This window comes from Lissotriton vulgaris, chromosome 5 (assembly GCF_964263255.1).
Source record: "Lissotriton vulgaris chromosome 5, aLisVul1.2, whole genome shotgun sequence".
In the NCBI taxonomy this organism is placed as follows: domain Eukaryota; kingdom Metazoa; phylum Chordata; class Amphibia; order Caudata; family Salamandridae; genus Lissotriton; species Lissotriton vulgaris.
The window spans coordinates 581,325,076-581,350,037 of NC_141693.1; the positions used below are offsets into that span (position 1 = coordinate 581,325,076).

At 48.4% G+C, this 24,962-nt stretch overlaps 1 protein-coding gene across 1 annotated transcript in view; it reads left to right on the forward strand.

The window, feature by feature from the left end:
* The first annotated feature begins 266 nt into the window (after window positions 1-266).
* The window catches only part of LOC147711289 (uncharacterized), a 180,899-nt gene continuing 156,203 nt past the window's right edge, over window positions 267-24,962 (forward strand). Inside the window, exon 1 of the mRNA XM_086919446.1 lies at window positions 267-603. Coding sequence (XP_086775572.1) covers window positions 267-603 — 337 coding nt within the window. The remainder of the gene's footprint in view (window positions 604-24,962) is intronic.

The window sequence follows — 24,962 nt, forward strand, 5'->3', positions numbered from 1 at the left end:
GAAGCCCTGAGAGCTGATGGGCTTTTGAGAGAAGTAAGTGAGAGGATTAAGGAAACTTGGAAAGACAAAGACAAACAGAGTGAGGCACTGAGACTGTTCTGGATGGTTTGGAGTGAATTGTCACTCACCGACCAGTGTCTGTTCAGGGGCACCAGATTGTTTTCACCCGAGACCCTAAGAGAGTGCTTAGTCGATTTGGCCACAAAAGGCACTTGGGGATCACCAAGACCAAGCAGAGGATGCGGGCGGACTATTGTTGGCCCAACATGGATATCGAAATCGAGAGGAAAATAAGAGACTGTGTACCGTGCTCTGCCAGCGACAAGGTTTTAAAGCAGCACACTCCTCCCATGCAGTGTAGGCCACCCCTGTTGAGTCCCTGGGTAGAGGTGGCACTAGACATTGTAGGTCCCTTGACCGGTGAGCATCGTACTCCCTACATTCTAGTACTAATAGACCTCTATTCAAGGTGGCCAGAGGTTAAAATTGTGTCCGAGATCAACACCAAGGTTGTCATTGAGTTCCTGCAAGAGCTGTTCCTCAGGGAAGGTCTGCCTAAAAGCCTGTTGACCGGAAATGGAGTGCAATCTGCTCCAAAGAGATGTGAGACTTCCTTGAGACAAATGGGAAAAAACGTAATCGCTTTGCACTATACCACCCTGAGACCAACAAAATGGTCGAGGGTTTCAACAAAACCCCAAAGGAGGGCATCCAACTAGCAAGGGCCACTGGATTAAGTTGGAAGGAGAAGATAGGGAAACGTCTGGAGGCCTACCGACTGACCCCCCCATCAAACCACAGGCGTCATGCCATTTGAACTACTCAGGGCAAGAAGACCCAACACGAGGCTAGTACCAGGGTGGATGGAGTGGCACAAAGGGAGGACGGGTCACTCTAGAGAGTTACAGTGGCAAAGCAGGGAACACAAAGCGATGAGGGACAGGAAGGATAGGTTTGATAGGTTGCACACCGTCAAAGAGGTGGGATTCAAGGTGGGGGATGTGGTCAAAATCAAAGCGCCTACGGGCAGAGCAAACTGGTCTGGGTTCACTAAACCGACCAAGATTGCAAAGATATTTAAGAACGCTGTTAAAACACAGGAGGGGAAGATTTGGAACTTAGGGAGGGTGGTAAGGTATCACACTTTCTACCTTAATACTGTCAGGAATGTCTTGAATTCTAAAGAGGAATGGGAATGTGTCATTAGACCATCTTAAATGAGAAAAGCACTATCTCTTTTTCTGTATACATTGGGCAAATTCATATTGTTAGTGTATCAATAATCTTGGGTATATGTAAAAAGATTGTAGCTCTTTGTTGTGAGAACAACTACAATTATGATGTACATAGGAAATGTCCCTGCATATTCAAACCTACTGTAGTATGCATAAAAATAGTTTGTGTTCTTGTATTTGTATTTTTATGATGAATGTATATACTTGAATTGCACTGTTATTGAAGGCATCTTCGGACAGCAATAAAACTGCCTTTTGTATGGAGGCGGCCATGTTGGAACATGTAATAACAGCTAGAACGTGTATACATGTGAAAGATTAATATAAGTGAGTAGCCTATTATGCATTTAAAGTTATAACTATTGCTGCATTTTTGTATATTAAATAAAAATGTTATATACAAATGTCAGAATATGCAAGCAGTGTATTTTCGAAACAGCATTTTAATAAAATTGCCTGTGACATTTTACGCGGCTAAAATATACAAAGCTAATATATTGCTAATACATTTAAAAGAAGAACCGACTTTGGTTGTTGTTTTAGTAGCCCTTTATTTATTGTTTGCGGAAGCCTTCCATTTTTAGGAGTAGGTATAGAATCGGGTCTGTTTTCTGTTTCGATAACGGGCAGGATCGCAACCCGGAGGTGATCGCCTGAACCCGGAAATGACCGTAACGACTTCTGACAATCAGGGACAATTTGCGAGCGTATTTGGGTATTTAAATAGAGATGCCCCATTAGCGAGATTAGACACATTACTGGAGACATATGTCCCGGAGATCCGCCGTTTCGTGAAAATAGCAGGTACGGTTCTTCAGTGAGCACTGCCAAATAGATCAGGCTCTACAAGAAATTGGAGATATGCTTATTAGTTACTTGCTTCTCCCTTCTTCTTTTTGTTGTTTTAGACTGCGGGTGGTCGTGCTCACAAAGAGACTGGGGACCTATACGATCTGTGCCGTTTTTAAGCTTAAGCTTATTATTGTTCCCCAAAGCATCCGCACCGTCAGGTAAAATGCCTTATGCTTCGTATTTATGATATTATGTCTGATAGGTCCTAGCCATATGTCGGTAATATAGGGAAAGGGAAAGACGCTTTTTAGTCATACGTCTTTTTCCCCTTTATGTTCCTAGATCACAGGCGGTTTTGGCTGCCTTCGAGACTTGGGATCTATAAACCCTGCCGTGCCGTAACACAATTGGTAGACAAGAATTTTCCTGTGGGCTGATGCTCCCAATATATATCGGCACTATCAGGTAAAATAATATGGGTATTAGCCCTATGATGGTATTTTTCGACTTTGAGAAAATGTTGATAATAGTCTTCTTTTTTCCCAACATATATAATTGGGTTGCTGATAGGAATGACGACTTTTTCAGATTATGTTCTATATTTAATTTGTGTATCAGAATAAATGATAGGAACATCGTATGTAGCCCAAAAAGCCATTTGATTCTGCTGGGTGTAGTAAATGCATTTATCATGAGAAGATATGAATATGTCTGGTGACATTTCTCACTAAGAATGAAGGGGTGATACATCCTCGTTTTTCTTATAATATATTTTTTACAATAAAATACTGACCTCCTAATAAATATACTGCTGTAATTCTGGGATTGCCTTGAACCTTATACACTAAGCACAATCTTGCTTAAGGTGCATGTTGATAGGTTCTGGTTCTAAGTTCTTTATTATCGCGTTGTTGCCTAATAGAAATGGCTAAGTACTTTATGCAGTGAACGCTGAGCCTGTTCCAGGCGAGGTCGTCCCCACACCGCTGCTCCTGCCCGCTGTCTGCCAGCACAATGCCCTGCTGACTGCTGCGCACTTCCTGCTGCTGCCTCATTTTTCCCTGCATTCCGCCGTCTGTTTTTTACCTTTGTCTCCCCTGTTGCCTTTCGCCCTGTTCACTTAACTTTTGTCTCCCCCTCTGCACTCCGCCGTTTGTATTGTGCCTCTGTCTCCCCTGTTGCCTTTTTGCCCCGTGTATTTAACTTTGCGTTCCCCCTCCCCTCTCCCCTTTTGCCTTCTGCATCCCTTCCTGTGTGCTTCCTGCCCAGCCGCCGGATGACCCAGCCACCGCTGAGCCGCCCTCGGTCCTCCTTTCCTGCCACTGCCCTCCGGCGTCTCCGCCCCCTCCCGCCCATTGGCCACCCCGCTCCCGCCACCCAGCTGACCCGCCCTCCCGGCTCCTCACTTAAGGGGAACAAACGCAGGGATAGGGAGCGACCGCTGAGCCTGTTCCAGGCGAGGTCGCCCCCATACCGCTGTTCCTGCCCGCTGTCTGCCAGCACCCTGCCCTGCTGACTGCTGCGCACTTCCTGCTGCTGCCTCATTTTTCCCTGCATTCCGCCGTCTGTTTTTTACCCGTGTCTCCCCTGTTGCCTTTCGCCCTGTTCACTTAACTTTTGTCTCCCCCTCTGCACTCCGCCGTTTGTATTGTGCCTCTGTCTCCCCTGTTGCCTTTTTGCCCCGTGCATTTAACTTTGTGTTCCCTCTCCCCTCTCCCCATTTGCCTTCTGTATCCCTTCCTGTGTGCTTCCCGCCCAGCCGCCGGACGACCCAGCCACCGTTGAGCCGCCCTCGGTCCTCCTTTCCCACCACTGCCCTCCAGCGTCTCCACCCCCCTCCCGCCCATTGGCCACCCCGCTCCCGCCACCCAGCTGACCCGCCCTCCCGGCTCCTCACTTAAGGGGACCAAACGCAGGGATAGGGAGCGACCGCTGAGCCTGTTCCAGGCGAGGTTGCCCCCACACCGCTGCTCCTGCCCGCTGTCTGCCAGCACCTGCCCTGCTGACTGCTGCGCACTTCCTGCTGCTGCCTCATTTTTCTCTGCATTCCGCCGTCTGTTTTTTACCCGTGTCTCCCCTGTTGCCTTTCGCCCTGTTCACTTAACATTTGTCTCCCCCTCTGCATTCCACCGTTTGTATTGTGCCTCTGTCTCCCCTGTTGCCTTTTCACCCCGTGTATTTAACTTTGTGTTCCCCCTCCCCTCTTCCCTTTTGCCTTCTGTATCCCTTCCTGTGTGCTTCCTGCCCAGCCGCCGGATGACCCAGCCACCGCTGAGCGCCCTCGGTCCTTTATTCCCACCAGTACCCTCCGGCGTCAATGCCCCCCTCTCGCCCATTGGCCACCCCGCTCCCGCCACCCAGCTGACCCGCCCTCCCGGCTCCCCACTTATGACGCCCCCAGAGCGACTGTGCAGCGGGAGCACCGATTGAGCGCCGAAGGAGCGCCAAAGGTAAGCCCGTCTGTGCCCGTCTGCGCCTGGACCGCGCCCAGCGCCAGGACCCATGGCCCCCGCAGGCACCAGCCCTCCCGCCGGACGGGATGCTACCGAGCCACCCCGAGACGCACCCACGGACCCTTCAGCTGCCACTCCTGCAAGTACACCTGCAACCGGATCTGCACCACACCAGCACCAGCACCCACCAAGCCGAACACCAGCAGCAACCACCTCAAGTGCCTCCTGCTCAACACCCGCTCCATCCACAGACAGGCCGTCGAGCTCTGGAACCTGCTCGATACCACAGCCCCTGACGTCGCCTTCCTCACGGAAACCTGGATGAACGCCTCCTCAGCGCCCGACATTGCCATCGCCATCCCGGACGGCAACAAGATCATCCGGAGGGACCGCGTCAACCAGACAGGAGGAGGCATCGCCATCATCCACAGGAACACCATCCGCATCATGACCAACACCGACGACACCCTCGCACCCGCCGAACACCTGCACTTCCAGATCCACATCAACCCCAAGATCACCCTCAGAGGCACCCTCATCTACAGACCCCCGGGACCACGCACACAATTCAGCGAAGACATCGCCGACTTCATCAGCCCGCATGCCGTCCCCTCCGCTGACTACATCCTCTTCGGGGACCACAACTTCCACCTGGAGAACAACAACGACTGCAAAACCACCACCCTACTGGACAACCTCGCAAACCTCAGACTCAAGTAGCTGGTGACCACCCCCACCCACTACGCACACTCAACCCCGTGTTCGCATCCAGCAAGGACATCACCTTTAGCCACGCCACTGGACTCCACTTGACGGACCACAGCTGCGTCCACTTCAGCTTCAGAAGGACCACGATCCACCACCACCAGCAACAGGTTGCACGCAGAAGCTGGAACAAGATCACAGCCGACCAGCTCGTAACTTCCCTGAGCAAAAATCCTCCCACTGGCGCAACGAACCCCAGCCAGGCAGCCACCAACCTCACAAAGTGGATCAGCAACTGCGCAGATGACCTCGCCCCTCTGAGGACCCCGCCTAGCAGACCCGGCAGCAAGAAAGCCCCATGGTTCACCGACGAACTCAAGAGCTCCAAGAGGAACTGCTGAGCCCTCGAGAAAGCCTGGCGCAGAGACCCAACACCGGGCAACATGACTGCCCTCAATCTCGCCACCCGAAAACACCACCAACTGATTCGTGCCACCAAGAAAACTGCATTCAAGGAACGACTGGACAACAACGCACACAACAGCAAGGATCTCTTCAACATTGTTAAAGAGCTCTCCGACCCCAACGCCGGAAACAATGACATCAACCCTTCACAAGACCTCTGCAACTCCCTCACCTCCTACTTCCACAACAAGATCACGGACATACACAACAGCTTCAGTACTCAACCGACGCACGCCACGACCGAACCACCGCCCCCCACCACCACCCTCCGCGCCTGGACCCCGATCAGCACCGAAGACAACGTCCGCACGATGAACTCCATCGACTCCGGATCTCTGACCGACCCCTGCCCTCACCACGTCTTCAACAAGGCCGACGCTGTCATTGCACCCCACCGGTGGGACATCATCAACACCTCCTTCGACACCGCTACCTTCCCGGAGAGCTGGAAGCACGCCGAACTCAGCGCTCTACTAAAGAAGCCATCAGCCGACTCCACCGACCTCAAGAACTACCGCCCCATCTCGCTGCTCCCGTTTCCTGCAAAAGTCATCGAGAAGACCGTCAACAAACAACTGGCTGCCTTCCTTGAGACGAACGGATCCCTCGACCTCTCGCAGTCTGGCTTCCGGGCCAACCACAGCACCGAGACCGCCCTGATTGCAGCCACCGATGATGTCCGAGCCCTGCTCGACAACGGAGAAACAGCGGCCCTCATCCTCCTAGACCTCTCCGCGGCTTTCAACACTGTCTGCCACCGTACCCTAGTGCAGCGCCTCAGCAATGTCGGAATCCAGGAGAAGGCACTAGAGTGGATCATCTCCTTCCTCGCCAGAAGGAGACAGAGAGTACGCCTCCCCCCGTTCAGATCAGAAGCCACCGAAGTCATCTGCGGCGTTCCTCAAGGCTCCTCGCTCAGCCCAACCCTCTTCAACGTCTACATGAGCCCCCTCGCAGCCATCGCACGCCAACACAACCTCAACATCATCTCCTACGCTGACGACACCCAGCTGATCCTCTCCCTCATCAACGACCCCGCCACCGCCAGAGCCAACTTACACGATGGGATGACAGACGTAGCCAAGTGGATGATGAACAGCCGCCTGAAACTGAACTCAGACAAGACGGAAGTCCTCATCCTGGGATCTTCACCCTCCGCCTGGGACAACTCCTGGTGGCCCCCCGCCCTGGGCAGCGCACCCAAACCAACAGACCACGCACGCAACCTGGGCTTCATCCTGGACTCCTCCCTCTCAATGACCAGACAAATCAATGCCGTCTCCTCGTCGTGCTTCAACATCCTGCGCATGCTACGTAAGATCTTCCGGTGGATCCCCACCGAGACCAGGAAGACGGTCACCCAGGCCCTTGTCACCAGCTGACTGGACTACGGCAACTCCCTCTACGCTGGAACCACTGCCAAACTCCAGAAGAGACTCCAGCGGATCCAGAACGCCTCAGCATGACTCATCCTGGACATCCCTCGTCGCAACCACATCTCCAGACACCTGAGAGACCTGCACTGGCTCCCAGTCAATAAGAGAATCACCTTCCGTCTCCTCACCCACGCACACAAAGCCCTACACAACCAAAGCCCAGGATACCTCAACAGTTGCCTCAACTTCTACGCTCCCAAACGCCAGCTTCAATCGACCAGCCACGCCCTCACCGCCGTCCCCCGCTTCTGAAGAGCCACCAGAGGGGGAAGGTCCTTTTCCTACCTGGCCGCCAAGACTTGGAACTCCCTCCCGACCCATCTCCGCCTGACCCAGGACCACCTCGCCTTCAGGAAGCAGCTCAAGACCTGGCTGTTCGAGCAGTAGCGGACCCCCCCCCTTCCCTAGCGCCTCCGGGTGAGTAGTGCGCTATATAAATGCTTTGATTGATTGATTGAACATTATTGCGTTAACATTAATATTAATTCGTACCTTCCCATACTCCTATATTTAGATAACCATTTTTATGGTATCGCTGTCTAATATTGGGGAGTTTGAAGTACCATTTGGCAAACTATATGAGGTAAATTATGTATGAATTTTCATTTGGATGCCTAGGCCATGCAACATGTAGCAGAGAATTACCACGTTTATAATCCTGACAGTGGTAAATCAATTCCAACTATCAGTGGAATGATGATGAAGGCTTAGTGTATTGTATTAACTAATAGAACCATCATAGAAAGAGCACTTAGCATAATATGGAAGGCTATGTGCAGCAATTATGATACTGCTATATGTATATAAAAAAATGTTTTGCTGTATATATGTTTGAGTAGATACTGGTATGGAGCATTTAGTGAAGTATAGTGATCTAACTGTGAACTGTTTCTAATTTTATGAATTTTTATCTTATATTATGTATTGTTTTTATATTGCAGATATTTTATCTTTGTGTGGGATCTTGTATTTTAATCTTGAAGAAGGTGTTGGCTCTCTACTTTCATGCCCACCGAAATGCGTCAATGCAATTCTTGAGTTATACTACATTAAGTCCTTAATACAACCGTTCCAACTACAATACTATACGAATTGTGTAGTGTGATTGTGTTTCTTGACTAGTGTAGTTCTCTCTAAACTATAGGAAATATTTTCCTTAGTATTTTTGTTCCCACTGTATGTTTGTAATTCATTAATGGTTACTATTGTCTTTTAATGATGTATAATGTTTTCTTATTGAAATAAATTGTATACTTTTTATGTACTTTTCATTGTTATTATCTTTATATGCTCACTTTTTGCTCCATTCTTTGAATGTAATGTTGTGTTGGTAAACGTCTATGCTTTTAGGCTGTGTTTATAAGTAAAAGATGCAAATGTGAATATTAACCAAAGGGGATTTCCTGCTTTGACTAATAGTCTTTTGGTACCCCACCCCATTTGAAGATATTTAAATCTTAATAGTCTGCTGTTGAGTAAAGCCTGACCCTCTTCCCATGATATTAAGGCTCCATTTTTCATCAATTAGCTCCAGGTAATTATTCCTTCATCTTTTAATGGACGTGCCAAGCAATCCCTAGCCCATTCCGGAGATCCTGGTGAGTCAAAGATTGGCACCATCCCGCTATTGTAGTTGATTCTTTTTAGTTCCCTCCTAACTTTGTGCCATGTTAATGCTAAACCCTGTAAGGTTTTCAACCGTATCTTTTTGAAATAGCGGTGGTCACAGTATTTATGAATAAAACCAGACTCCTCCCCTTCTTCTTCTTTTAACATAGCTTTATACATTTTCCCAATTCCTGAGTCGTCTGGTGAATTAAACAGACTTTTTCCACCTTCTAATAGGAACACTCAAGCATAATAGGATAAATCTGACAACTTCAAGCCTCCTTTCTCATATTGTCATCTCAATTTTTCCCATGAAATGCGGACTCCTTTAAAGGTCCATATAAAGCTGATGATTTTTGACTGGGACTTTTTAAGCCACTCTTCCTTAAAAGCCATGGGGATGTTCTGAAATAGGAAAGTGATTTTTGGGAGGATTGTCATTTTAATAATGTTGACTCTTCCATAAGCATGGGCGAATTTTGCAGATCTCGCGTTCGCGAATTTTGCGGATTTGCGAACTCGCAATCCGCAAAATCCGCGAATTCCCGCGAATTTGCGGATTTTTTTTTTTTTGTGTTCGCAATTGTTTCTGCCAGTTCGCGAGGATTTGGTACTAGTTCGCAATTGCGAACTTACTTGTCGGCTCGCAACGGTCGCGACTATGTTGTTTCTACGTCTGGTTCATCATCACAGCCTCCCAGCACCCTCTGTTTTACCACTGGCACCCTCTCTTTGACCCATGCCACCCTCTGTTACATCAATGCCACCCTCTGGTTCATCATCACTGTAGAAGATGGGGGGGAAAAGCAAGCCCACCTGCCCTGCTTGAACTGACATGAATTAATTTGGGGTTAGTTTATTAACAACACCTGCCCTGCCCCAACTGACAATAATGAATTAGGGGCTAATTAATGTGTCACTGAAAGAATTTAAAGTTCCAGCCTGGCACCTGCTTGTCTGCTCCTTTAGCTGTAAATCAGGACCTTTGTGGCATACAGTTAAGGTCAGAGCAGGGTCACACAATAGTTGCAAGCAGGCAACCGAATTCTGGAGGGCCCCCTCAGGAAGCACTACAAAGAATCGTTACAAATCATGAGGTTGACCTTTTGCACCTGCTCATTGCTTTTGCTTTTGCTGAAATCGTTTTTCGGTTTTTTTCGCGCTATTCGCGGGGCGCGGCGTCGTGCGAAACCGACCGCGGAAGCCGCCAATTCGTGCAAATGAGCATTTTATTTTTTTGCGGCTTGTTGTTTCGCGAGTTTTTTTGCAGTATTCGCGAGCCGCTTGCAGCGCAACACGCGAATTTACCCCAAGGTCGAGTACGGGCGCGGCCATTTTGTTTGCGTGACGTATTTCCGTTTCCGCCCGCTATGTATAATCTTGCGCAGTAAGCGCATTGCGAGTAGAGGTTCGCACGAGATCGCGCGGGAAATCTAGAGGTTCGCACGAGATCGCGAGGAAAATCTCGCGCGAACTTACTTTCGCGCTCGTGAACGGGCGCCGGCCATCTTGTTTTTCATTAATTTCCTGTGTCTGGGCATGGTGTTTAATCCTCTTGGTATCTTTGCCATCCTTTGCTTGTTTTCAGTTTTTTTTTTACGATTTTGCTTCTTATCTATCCCTCTCTTTTCCTAGCTGTATATTTTTGTCTTTTCTGCTATTTTTCTTTACTTTTAAACTACTTTTTTAAACTCTTTTCTTTTCTTCTTCCCTATCCTATTCTTTCTTAATTTTCTACTTCTTCCTACCTTACCTGCCCAGACCATGGTCAAGCCAGGCGCCGTGAAGCTGCCCAGGCACTTGAGGGCCGCAGCGGCGGCGGGGAGTAGTGCTGGACCCAGTGGCAGGACAGCATGCGGGAGATTGAGGGGGGAGCAGGTGACGCGACGGGAGATATTCAGCCCGGAGGAAGTGGGCGCGCTGGTCTACTTCGTCCAGCGCCGCCTGCCCAGGACCATCGCGGGAGGCGGCAGGATCGCGGCCGGCGGCTACAACATGCGGGAGCGCCGGAGGCGGTGGGAGAAGGTGTGCTGGGCCATATCCCACCTCTACGGGGTCCAGCGCACCTACGGCCAGGTCACCCATCGCTGGACGGACCTCCTGGACCGCGAGCGCGACCTGCTGGACCAGCTCGGCTTGGAGATCCCCGGGCTTGGTGAGTAGTAGTAGCCATTTAATCACTCACTACTATGATGTTTTCTCCTGCTCTGTGTTGTTGTATTGCAAATATTTGTTTTTTACATGGAGCAAGCCAATAATGCCGCTGATGACGATTACATTGTAGTTAAATTATATTTCAAAATCTTCTGTGCATTTCAGGTGCACTGCTATCCTTCTCAGTGGCGTTGCTACTATGCTTATTTGTTTTCTATTTCGTGGTCTCATTGGCCTGAGTAACTATTATGTATGAGTGTACTTGACAGAACTGCGTAATGCTAGACACTAGGGGGCAGATTACATTTACAAGCCCCTTGCGCCACGTTTACGTTGCCTTGCGTGACGCAACAGCGGCGTAAACGTGCCGCATCCCTGCGAGTCATTTACAGCATGACGCATCTAGGGAGATGCGTCACGTTATAAAGCCATGGGCCTGCACCACAATGGGTGCGTTCCTAGTACGCAGGGTGGGCGGTCCAGCGGCTGTGCGCCTCGCAAAATTGCCTGCGTGAAATGTACAAGATTTAACGCAGGCACTTCTGCGACGCTGCTACGTCAATTCAATTCCTTATGTCTGCTCGAAGCAGGCGAAAGGACTGACACAGCATGTTAAGTATTGGGTGGCCCTGAGCATTACTGGAGTTGCATTGCGTTGGCGACGTGACTCCAGCGATGCGCCGCTCTTACGTAACGAGATGCCTCACGCAAGTGCCTACCCTTGCGCCAGGGCGCGCCGCATTGTAAATGAGGCACATCTGCCGTGTCGCAAGGGTAGTTTTGCGTGACGCATTTGATCTGGCGCATCTCTGGAGATGCGCCAGAACGCGTAAGTAAGTATGCCCCTAAGGGGCAGAATTGCAATTACCGTCGCATCCCTGCAAAGTAGCAGGGATGCGCCATTAATTGTGCGGCCCGCTACCACCACCAAACATGGTGCGCCGTATTTGCAATGCGGCGCACCATGGGCCCAAAACGTCACCGAAGCTTTACTGCTGGAGTTGCGTCGCAACGATGGCGCAGCTCCATCAATGCTCTGGGGTACCCTATCTCCCCAATGCTGGGTCAAGCCGTACGTCTGCTTCAAGCAGGTGCAGGGTTTGTGTGACACATCATTGTCCTAAAGGTGACTGATTGATATTTTGTAGATTTCCCTCAGCCACTATTAGGATGTGTTCCAGCGCAGGAATGCCCTCCCTTGCGCCGGAACGCCCCCTGATGGCGCAGGGCTTTATAACGGGATGCATCTCCCAAATGCGTCACGTTGTTATAATATTATACGCCGCACCATGGCGCCCTTTTTTGTTTAGCTGCTGCGTCACAAAAGTCACGCAAGAACGGCGCAAAAGAGCCGCAAGGGCTTAAATCTGCCCCTTCCTTTGTACCCCTGACAATAAGAAAAATAGTGGCGGTGGATTGATAGTTTGACTATTTAAATGACTGGTAATGTAGCAGGCAACTGTTAGTGTTGTCACTGATCTGACTGAAATCACAATGGAGTTTGTCTGTCACTTTGCGTCTTGCCTGCGGACTGCTGCCTGCCAGTCCTAGGTGAACGTTTCAGTACTTTGTTTAGTGAGTTACGTGACTTTCGAAGTCACAGGTCCGCAAATAAATGAAAAGTAACCATAATCAATATAATTTCGCGGAAATATTTTGTTATTGTTCTTTTGAAATGTTTGATTTGGTTGACATTGACAAGCAACAATCATCCATGTTTTCTGTTCTTTCTTTCATGTTGTACGTCAGCTCCCCCCAGGGGCGAGAGGAGGACACAGGAGCAGCAGGCGGCGGATGCTGTTCAACAGGGCCAGGATCGGGCAGGCGAGGGCTCCTCTGCTGGCCCCAGTAAGTTTTCATTTTAGACTAGTACCTATTTTTCCTAGCGTTCCTCATTTGACTTTTTTCAAAATTGTCTTTGCTCTTCTTGTAGACTGTATCTAAATTCTTATCCTGCCTCTACTATGACTCCCTGTGGTATTACTAGATTATTCTTATTAGTCTGTCTGTGTAGCTAACTAAGATTGCACGGTTGGCGAAACTCCCATGATTCTAGTCAGCAATAGCTCTATCAACTTAGTGAAGTCCTCTGGGATTGTCCATAATGTCTTTTGAAGTGTTCTATCTGGACTCATGCTTGCAAAAATTGCAAAACCTTTCGCTCAGTCACTCTAGTCTGGACCAAAAAACACAGATTGTATTTAAGTTTAAAAGCTTTATTAAAAGTAAACACATTTATTAAAATGAAGTCATAATAAAAGTAAACGTTTAACTGATAATGGAAAAGTGGTTAGTGCTGACGATTAATTGAAGACATTTCTTGTGGTCGAGCCGAGCTCTCACCTGGTTTCAACTTGATCTTGTTGTTAGAAGTCCATCTTCTGTCTGTGTGGAGAAAAATGGTACGTGTTAAAAAAACAGCCTTCATCAGTTGTGCCAAAAAGTGCAGCAAGACAACCTTCCCTGGAAAAAGGGACATTTTTTTTAACTTTCACGTAGACAGTCACAAATTACATTGTTTTCACATGTCTTCATTCCTAGACCAAAGACTAGTGACTAGTGAGTGCTTTATTCTAACGTTCTTAAATGTACTTTGTAGGTGGAACATCTGGTGGCGGGGCCAGTGTGGAGGTGGTGGTGCTCGACACGGAGGCGGAGGGCGATTCTTCAGGGGAGGAGGCGGCGGCGGCGGCTGTGAGAGTTGAGACGGTGGTGGTGGCGGCCAGAGGTAAGCTCTTATATATTCCTTACTTATTGAGATTGAAGACTAGCTGGGAAGGCAAGAATATGAGATGCATGGCTGGGTGAATGATGAAGCAATGATGGGTGGAAGGACAACAGCCTGGGTGGGTGACACAGAAACTGTATGTGTCCATATACCTGGATCATGCTACTATCTGACTCTTAGATAGCATATGTGTATCTAGAGCAGGGGTACTCCTAGTACGGCCCGCGGGCCGGTGGTGGCCCGGCAAGCCTTCCTTGGCGGTGCGCAGACCTTGCAGACAATCACTGCTCCCCCGGCCCCCACAGAGCAGAGGCTTTTTTGTATTTCACCTGTTAGCGCCCCTGCATCTCCACTCTGACAATCACTGCTCCCCCGGCCCCCACAGAGCAGAGTGGAGATGCAAGGCCACAAAGAGGTGAAATAGAACAAAGCCTCTGCTCTGTGGGGCCGGGCAAGCAGTGATTGTCAGGGTGGAGAAGCAGGGGCGCTACAACAAACAAAGCCTCAATAATATGTTAATGGTCTTTTAAAGACCTGTTAAGTACTTTGGTGTTGTTGTCTGTGTGTGCGCGTTGAGGAAGCGGTCTCAACCCGGGCTGAAGGCTGACACAGATAGACACTCACACAGTGAGATGACAGAGGGGGAGGGAGAGGGAGGGCAGGAGGGAGAGAGAGATGGAGGGAGGGCAGGAGGGAGAGCAGGAGGGAGAGAGATGTATGTAAATGCTGGGTCTGGTGGCTCAGTGGATGAGGGCATCTGCTGCATGGACCTGTGTGCAACCTCATGGTCACAAGTTATCGTTTTGCTTTAGCCCTGCCCCCTCTGACTCCGCCCCCACCAGTGCGGCCCTCGGCCCCAAACTACACTGTAAATGTAGCCCCTGAGAGAAAGTTTGTGAGTACCCATGATCTAGAGAGAGTAGACGGTCAGTGGATGAACTAAGTGTAACTTTGAAGAGCATGTAACACTGCTGCACCCGCACGTCCGTTCCAGTGTAGGAAAGGCAAGGAAAAGAACTTTTAATTTTGTCCAAATACTACCATAAATAGTAGCAGTAGTTTGTATTGCAAGCACCGCATAGATCCGGTTATTATGGTGGCCACTCCCTACCTCTCTTAATAAGTTTAGTAGTACTCAGTCATTCATGTGTGGATGTATCACTGGTCACTCAATAAAAAGCAAAGCACCTAAAGTCATCCCATATATAAGCAAAAACATCCCATGTGAAGTGATAGATAATCAGATTATTTATCTTCTTCAATTTTCCATTTCTAGTACTCATTTCCACTGTAGGGTGAAAGTTACATTAATTAAGCAGTAGCCCTTGAGTTGTAACAGAGTATTCTCAGTGCCACCCGTAATAGAAAAGTAAGAGCTTCACCACCTGCATGTACTGGACGGGTACAGTAACGCAACGGCAACGCAAGTCTAGGTCACTCCTCATGGCGTGCGTCTCTTTTTCTCGGGTGCAAGTTTACTGCGCTGGCATTATGCCGGCTTGCAGAAAATAACGTACCAATTTTCCAAAACAAGAGATAAGAAGAAGAATAAGACTGGTGTACTTTCATAGTCAACTCCAATGGAAGTCCACAGTGCTCGTAGAATTTGTTCCTTAAACTCCCACTAATGTTAGAGCAAGGATGAAGAAGTGTGAGGTTAGATAGATACTGGCCTCAATAGTTATGTAATGCGCTTGCAAGTTGCTAGTTGTAGTGCAACACAAATTTCTGCTGAATGATTGAGTTAATCTTAAAGAGCATTGGTTACAGACTATGTCTTTCTTTCTTCATATAGGTTCTCCTTCCAAACGAACAAGGAGGAAGGAGCTGGCTAGAGCGGCCCGGCAACGGAGGATCGAGGCCACTGTTGCGGAATATCGGCGGCTGGTGGCCCTGGAGGACGAGGAAAGTGTGCAGTCGACAACAACAACAACGTCGTCTGCATCGGCCTCCGTGGCCCCACGGGCTGCCACCCAGCACAGTGGTCCACCCAGACTGAGCCGGGCTGCCAAAGGCAAACGCCACCGCCGAGCAGCAAGGCCAACAGCTGCCTCTCACAGGCATTGCACCTGCAAGGCAGTGAAGGCACGCCTGCGCCGCACTACCCTGATGGTGTCCCGCCTTCAGCAGGAGCTCGCCTTGCTCCGCGAGGAGCATGATGCCCTGGCCCAAAAAGTTAACAGCATCCACCCATAGTGCCAAATCACCAAACGCTTATCTTACCTGTAATTTGTGTTTGAAAGTAGGGCTAGACCCAGGGCTGGCTCCACGGGAAACACCGAATAATGTTGGCAATCTTGGTCGGATAAAATTTCCTCATAGCGGTGGTACTAGTGGTGTGACACAGTGGCAGTTGCATGCCTATGAAAAAAAAGAAAATGAAATCTGGTTTTTCCTCCTGAGCAATTCAACGGTACAACTGAGAATATAGCAGGTGACAGAAGTACAGTAGAGCAGTGCCACATTGTAGCCTAACAAATGGTAAAGTATAACTACTAATTCGGTTGAAGTTCTTTCACATTAGCAATGGTTCTTTGTCAAGCAGAGTAAGAATATATCCTCGGATTTCTTCACCAGCCTGTTGCTATCACCTTATCCTCCCCAGCAAGTGTGTGGATTTATTGCTGTCATAATAATTTAGTCACACATCAATCAAAACCACACAGCCCGGGGGAAGAGGGTTAGGGTTTGAAAAATGGATGGGTACGGGGGTTTTTGGGAAAGGATTTGGGAGACAAGAAAAAATAGCACAGCATAGACAAACTATTGTGAACATAAACAAATCTTTGGGTACAAACCTATCCATCAATCTTTGAAAGTGCATGCACTACTGCATGCATGTCAGTGAAAAGTAAGTAGTACATTCGACAACTGTGGAAAGAAAGAATGCGACAGTACAGGGCCTGTGTGGAATTATTGATAACGATATTCAACATAAGGTCTCTGTAGCCAGATACCCGAGAGCCTTGCTGGTCACTATAAATCCATTCACAACAACACTCAATGGGGTTGGTCTGGAAGGTGTCAGGTTTACTCCCCGTGATCCAGTCGATGCAAATATGGTTCCACCTCCAAATGTCACCAACACCCAGAAGTGTAAACACAGGGTGTTCGAGCCATTATGCGGGGGAGAAAAATAACAAACTAAAATAAAAAATGTGGGATGGGTAAAGGTAGGGTCAGCAGGGAAAGGATACCTGTAACAGAAGACAAGACAGGCATCAGTGAAGTGCTGTCCTAACATACAAGGGTACTCTCATATAGTCTCACTAAATAACCAAGGAAGTAGACAAGTACCTGAGCACCAAGAAAACATGACCTTGGATAGGAAATACTATAGCCCTTCTGCCACAATCTGTGAGGAAGGCCTAAGAAACACATAAACATATAGTTAACGAACACACTCCTGTCGCACCAAACACACTCGCGTTATACTAAGACATCAAACCCACTACTCACAACATACCACAAACATGGTAGAGGACTCAATGTACAAAGGGGGTTCCAAATAGTCAAAGCAAAGATGTATGGTCCAACAAAAAGGAAGAGGGAAACGGTAGTGTGTAGGAAGCAAGAACTACAACACTGCGCTCTCTAAGTAATGACCCAGTAGAGAATCTTTGGTGAAGGTCAAACAGAAAAACGTAGTTGCGACCACCACTGAATTCTGCCAACAACACACCCCACGGTGCACTACACAAAGAGAACTGGGGTAGCCTGTAGTTACCTCACTACATGCCCAGTTATGGAGTTCCTTTGAAATACACAGTTATACAACGGAGACGCGTAGTTGTCCTTACTACCGCGCTCCGTTTTAATGGTACAAAAACGATCCCCGATGTGAACGCTAACACGTGGTATAGACCGCCACTGTGCTCCGCCACACACAATTCAACCAAACAGGAATTCATCAAAGGTAGAATTCTGTTAGAAAACAGTGACAGAACCTCCCTTAACAATCCGTTCAGGCAGTAATCAGCTGACCGCACGGGCGGCCGAAGAGTTTAGAGCGGCTTTACCTGAAGACGCGTGAAGTCCGTCTACCGCCAAGGACAGAACACGGAAGCGCTCCCCACTGAGCCTCAGGGGGGGGGGGAGGTGATAGTCCACAGGAGACACGACAGAAAAGCCTGCAGAGCGTCCGCTCTCATGCCGGTGCAGAACAGAAACCAGAATAACGCGCAACAGGAAGCGCGTCTGTTCCCCAGATAAACTTCCTGCAAGTCTCCCGCCTACTCATGGGAAATGTAGTTTCATAGTACGGTAGGCGCTTAGGGTCTGCGTAACCTGACAGAAGGTATAGTAGATAGAAAAGGAGAAATTGCTTTTTTTCTAGGTGTCCCCTCACTCACCAGGGTTGCCCCTTGGTGACATGCTTCATCATTGGGGCCATCCCAGTCCTCTACGGCCTGGGGCGTGCTGCGACTTGCGAATTACGTAGGAGCACTTACAAATGACTATGTGTGGTGCAGATTTGATAGTGGAGTGGACTAAGTGATGTGTTAAGGGATCAATTTAGAAGCCTAGAGAGAGCCAAGAAATGCAGTCACAGTCAGAGAAAAAGGCAAGGGATACTGTATCTATGTGGTTGTAGTGGTCCTGTTGGAAGTGGTAAGTAAGTTGCCTGCAGAAAAAAAATCCTCCTATTAGCGGCACTCCTCCATTGCAGCCGACGCTTCGTCCATCGATGTTGGTCACCAGAAGACACCCTGCAAAAAAAAGCACAGCATAGACAAACAATTGAACATAAACAATTCTTTGGGTACAAACCTATCCATCAATCTTTGAAAGTGCATGCACTACTGCATGCATGTCAGTGAAAAGTAAGTAGTACATTCGACAACTGTGGAAGAAAGAATGCAACAGTAAAGGGCCTATGTGTAAATTATTGATGACGATATTCAACATAAGGTCTCTGTAGCCAGATACCCGAGAGCCTTGCTGGTCACTATAAATCCATTCACAACAACACTCAGTGGGGTTGGTCTGGAAGGTATAGTAGATAGAAAAGGAGAAATTGCTTTTTTTCTAGGTGTCCCCTCACTCACCAGGGTTGCCCCTTGGTGACATGCTTCATCATTGGGGCCATCCCAGTCCTCTACGGCCTGGGGCGTGCTGCGACTTGCGAATTACATAGGAGCACTTACAAATGACTATGTGTGGTGCAGATGTGATAGTGGAGTGGACTAAGTGATGTGTTAAGGGATCAATGTAGAAGCCGAGAGAGAGCCAAGAAATGCAGTCACAGTCAGAGAAAAAGGCAAGGGATACTGTATCTATGTGGTTGTAGTGGTCCTGTTGGAAGTGGTAAGTAAGTTGCCTGCAGAAAATAAATCCTCCTATTAGCGGCACTCCTCCATTGCAGCCGACGCTTCGTCCATCGATGTTGGTCACCAGAAGACACCCTGTCCACTGCCTGCCTGATGCTGAATTGTGGCTCGCTACTGTGAAGCCTGACTCCATCCTTTTTTCCCCATTGCAGAGACTGAAACCCGGCCTGTAATTATTCAACGAAAAACAGGAAGTGATATAATATTACAACACCACTGATAAATAAATATAAGGTATGTAGGCTCTGGAGTGCAAAAAGTCACAATTTGATTTTCCTAGTAGACAGTACAATATTTTTGAAAGTGCGTACTCTGAGTCACTTTTTGAAGGATAAATAAGTATGGGCTAATTAATGAACCGGATCTTGCCGCTCAAGCTAGGTGTACTGTAAACTGTGTTTTAGAACAAAATTAGATCTTCCTAGCAGTGCTCCCACCCAGACCCTTACTAAAGCCAGTCGCAAAAATGTAGAAGACCCCCAATCAAATCTCAAAAAACGAGGCCTAGTAGAAAACTGGTGACAAAACTTACTTTGAAAGTAAAAGTAGGCCGAAGTACCCCCTTCCTAATTACCAATTACCCACCGTGGATTGCATTCAAACCACTTGCAAGCAACCAAGCAAAAGTAGCCATAGCCAGCATCGCTCCAAGACTCGAAATCCCCCCCACTCAAACACATGCAATAGAAATACTGCTAACCCTAACGAACCCTAAGTTAAGAATAGTGGCAAAGGCTTTCTTTAACTATGCCAAATCCCCCCTTTCCCACCATGGATTTTCTTCAAATGACTTGCAACCAAAAATACACATTCTCACGAGTGCTCTAAGACCCCAGAACTCAGTTGGAAAAATCTAGAACACCCCGAAACACATGCAATCCTGCTGCTAGGGCTAACCCTAACGAACCCTAAGTTACAAAAAGTGCCAAAACTAAAGGCTTTTCCGCGCGGATTTTGTCCCAACCACTTCTACCCGGTATTAGACCTTCCCAGGAATGCCCCAAGACCCGGCAACCCACACGCCAAGAAGCATAACACCCCCAAACAGGCCAAAAGCAAAATCTCATACTTGCAATATTTCTGGGCCTTCGGTCCAAACGCGCTGCGTAGCTAGGCCATAAGTCGGGGTTGGCACGACGGATTTCCTGAAAAGCAAATGCAATCAAGATTAGAGTGTCCCAGCAATGCTCCCAGACCACGAAACTCACCCACAAACAGACGGAACCCCCCCTAAGAGCACCTCAAAGGCAAGCAAGTCATCAAAAACACAAAAAAAATTCCGCCTGGGATTTGGTCCAAAACACTTTTATCCGGTATTAGAGCTTCCCAGCAATGGCCCCAGAGCCGTCAACCCAGGAGAAAACGAGTAGAAGACCCCCAAACAGCCAAAGAGCAAAAGTACAAAAATGGGGACTTAGTCAATTTTTCACAAATTTCCCAAATCACTCCGCGCGCGCTCTGCAGCTAGGCCCTAAGTCCCCTCTGCCACCATGGATTTGCTTCAAACCTCTTGCAAAGTAAAGTATATATAGCCAGCAGTGCTCCCAGACCACGAAACTCACCCACAAACACCAGGAAGCCCCCCAAACAGGCCCCCGAAAACGCTACATAGAGCAAAATGTCAGAAATAGCCAAAAAAAAAAAATCGGCCTGGATTTTGTCCCAACCACTTCTACCCGGTATTAGACCTTCCCAGGAATGCCCCAAGACCCGGCAACCCACCCGCCAAGAAGCATAACACCCCCAAACAGGCCAAAAGCAAAATCTCATACTTGCAATATTTCTGGGCCTTCGGTCCAAACGCGCTGCGTAGCTAGGCCATAAGTCGGGGTTGGCACAACGGATTTCCTGAAAAGCAAATGCAATCAAGATTAGAGTGTCCCAGCAGTGCTCCCAGACCACGAAACTCACCCACAAACACCAGGAAGCCCCCCAAACAGGACCCCCGAAAACGCTACATAGAGCAAAATGTCAGAAATAGCCAAAAAAAAAATCGGCCTGGATTTTGTCCCAACCACTTCTACCCGGTATTAGACCTTCCCAGGAATGCCCCAAGACCCGGCAACCCACCCGCCAAGAAGCATAACACCCCCAAACAGGCCAAAAGCAAAATCTCATACTTGCAATATTTCTGGGCCTTCGGTCCAAACGCGCTGCGTAGCTAGGCCATAAGTCGGGGTTGGCACGACGGATTTCCTGAAAAGCAAATGCAATCAAGATTAGAGTGTCCCAGCAGTGCTCCCAGACCACGAAACTCACCCACAAACACCAGGAAGCCCCCCAAACAGGACCCCCGAAAACGCTACATAGAGCAAAATGTCAGAAATAGCCACAAAAAAAATCGGCCTGGATTTTGTCCCAACCACTTCTACCCGGTATTAGACCTTCCCAGGAATGCCCCAAGACCCGGCAACCCACCCGCCAAGAAGCATAACACCCCCAAACAGGCCAAAAGCAAAATCTCATACTTGCAATATTTCTGGGCCTTCGGTCCAAACGCGCTGCGTAGCTAGGCCATAAGTCGGGGTTGGCACGACGGATTTCCTGAAAAGCAAATGCAATCAAGATTAGAGTGTCCCAGCAATGCTCCCAGACCACGAAACTCACCCACAAACAGACGGAACCCCCCCTAAGAGCACCTCAAAGGCAAGCAAGTCATCCAAAACACAAAAAAAATTCCGCCTGGGATTTGGTCCAAACCACTTTTATCCGGTATTAGAGCTTCCCAGCAATGGCCCCAGAGCCGTCAACCCAGGAGAAAACGAGTAGAAGACCCCCAAACAGCCAAAGAGCAAAAGTACAAAAATGGGGACTTAGTCAATTTTTCACAAATTTCCCAAATCACTCCGCGCGCGCTCTGCAGCTAGGCCCTAAGTCCTCTCTGCCACCATGGATTTGCTTCAAACCTCTTGCAAAGTAAAGTATATATAGCCAGCAGTGCTCCCAGACCACGAAACTCACCCACAAACACCAGGAAGCCCCCCAAACAGGCCCCCGAAAACGCTACATAGAGCAAAATGTCAGAAATAGCCAAAAAAAAAAATCGGCCTGGATTTTGTCCCAACCACTTCTACCCGGTATTAGACCTTCCCAGGAATGCCCCAAGACCCGTCAACCCACCCGCCAAGAAGCATAACACCCCCAAACAGGCCAAAAGCAAAATCTCATACTTGCAATATTTCTGGGCCTTCGGTCCAAACGCGCTGCGTAGCTAGGCCATAAGTCGGGGTTGGCACGACGGATTTCCTGAAAAGCAAATGCAATCAAGATTAGAGTGTCCCAGCAATGCTCCCAGACCACGAAACTCACCCACAAACAGACGGAACCACCCCTAAGAGCACCTCAAAGGCAAGCAAGTCATCAAAAACACAAAAAAATTTCCGCCTCGGATTTGGTCCAAACCACTTTTATCCGGTATTAGAGCTTCCCAGCAATGGCCCCAGAGCCGTCAACCCAGGAGAAAACGAGTAGAAGACCCCCAAACAGCCAAAGAGCAAAAGTACAAAAATGGGGACTTAGTCAATTTTTCACAAATTTCCCAAATCACTCCGCGCGCGCTCTGCAGCTAGGCCCTAAGTCCCCTCTGCCACCATGGATTTGCTTCAAACCTCTTGCAAAGTAAAGTATATATAGCCAGCAGTGCTCCCAGACCACGAAACTCACCCACAAACACCAGGAAGCCCCCCAAACAGGCCCCCGAAAACGCTACATAGAGCAAAATGTCAGAAATAGCCAAAAAAAAAATCGGCCTGGATTTTGTCCCAACCACTTCTACCCGGTATTAGACCTTCCCAGGAATGCCCCAAGACCCGGCAACCCACCCGCCAAGAAGCATAACACCCCCAAACAGGCCAAAAGCAAAATCTCATACTTGCAATATTTCTGGGCCTTCGGTCCAAACGCGCTGCGTAGCTAGGCCATAAGTCGGGGTTGGCACGACGGATTTCCTGAAAAGCAAATGCAATCAAGATTAGAGTGTCCCAGCAATGCTCCCAGACCACGAAACTCACCCACAAACAGACGGAACCCCCCCTAAGAGCACCTCAAAGGTAAGCAAGTCATCAAAAACACAAAAAATTTTCCGCCTCGGATTTGGTCCAAACCACTTTTAGTGCTTCCCAGCAATGGCCCCAGACCCGTCAACTCACCTGCAAAGAGGTAGAACAACACCCCCACAAGTGCTGAGTCTTTCTTCATTGGGCGTAAACCAGCCCTCTGCTTTGATGGAAATAGGAGTCTGGAGGAGGAGGATAGAGGAGCATGTTCTTCTGAACTTGTGAACCTGAGGAATGCAGACTGCGGCACCTTCAAATAAATTAGCAAACAAGTGAAGACAGTTCTGCTGATGGGCTTGTTTTTGTGATTATCTGATTAAAGTTTGAATTATATTAACTGTGCACAACAAAGAAAGACAGACACACAGGAATAAAAGTGAATAAGGATGAAAAAGAAAGTTATTGATTCGTTGTCTCATTTTCCGGGCTCGAAGTCGGTATCACGGTCCAGGAATAAGAATAAGGCTTCGTCATCATACTCTGCGAATTCAGGCAGGGTGAGGTCAGTGTCACCTGACAGAGTAGAAATTCCCTCATCTATGTTGCTGGCCACCTCCTCTTCATCCGGCACGCTCTCTCGTACTCTGAAATCTGGTGGTATGAGGTGCTGATTCATCTTGATCATTGTTAACCTCTCCACATTTTTGGGCGAGAGGCGGCTCCGTTTGGGAGTTACAATCCCACCAGCCGCACTGAAAACCCGTTCAGAAGACACACTTGCGAGTGGGCAAGACAAGTAGTTTAAAGCCAGGTTGGTGAGCTGTGGCCACAATTCTTTTTTCCCATGCCAATACGCCAATGGGTCAGAATTAACATAGACCTCTGTTGAGTCATTCAGATAGTCCTTCACCATCGACTCAAGGTCCTCATCCAAGGTTCCTCCACTTTGCTTAGCTCTTGCTGTGCCTCTGACCTTTTGAGAACCAAACCCACGCAGAGCTAGCCAATACTCTTCAGCCTCCAATGTTTCTGTTGTCTTTCGTGCAGATGATCCGGTTGCCGGTGTCTTTAACGGCTGAGAGGTCACTTGTGCCACAGCCACAGGTGCAGAAGTGGATTGTTTTGACTGGGGATGGCCTGCTGATGTACTGCCATTTCCTTCAATTTCCAGCCGTTCTGTTTCAAACTTCTTGGCTGACAAGGCTAGCCAACGTTTGTACTTTGGAACATGTTCATCATCAAAAGGAAAGAATGCTTGGCCTGCCAGCGCCTTTTTGTAGCGTGGATCCAGAATAGTAGCACAAATGTAATGCTGTTCTGAGTGGATCTTTTTAAGACGTTCATCACCTTGTAGGAGCTCTAATAATTGCTCAGCCAGAAGCAAAGAGTCTTGCTTTTTGTCATCTTTTCCAAACACAGAACACACCTCCTTCAGTTGGTCCTCCAGCATGTACAACAATGGGATAGCTTTTCCCAAATTAGAGTCCTCCTTGCTGACTGCACGCGTGAAGACCTCAAAAGGACGAAGCATGTGTGTCAGGCTTTCAACTATGTTCCATTGCGGCCCACCCATCCTCAGCTCCTCTATACCCTCTTTCAAGAAATATTGATCGAGTTCCGTATACTGCTCATACAGATGCTCAAGCATGTAGAAGGTTGAGTTCCAACGTGTTACCACCTCCTGGATGAGTGCTTTCACTGGCATTTGACATTGATATAGCAGGCTCATCAGCTGCTTCCGGGCCTTAAAAGAATGCCTGAAATGCTTGCAAATTTTTCGGCAGGTCTCCAATACACTGTACGCTGCACTGCGTTTATTACCCAAGAATTTTTGGACAACCAGGTTTATACAGTGCGCCAAACACGGCACTCTGAAATAGTAACCGTCCCTCATGGCCTTAACTATATTGGCGCCATTGTCCGTGGAAACATAACCAACCTTGCGTTTTAGTGGGGACAGACAGTTAAGGACCTTTGTGTTAAAGACATCCAAAATGTTTTCTGCTGTGTGACGTTTCTCCAAACCAAACATGGCTAGTGTTGCATGTTTCCGAGCACCTT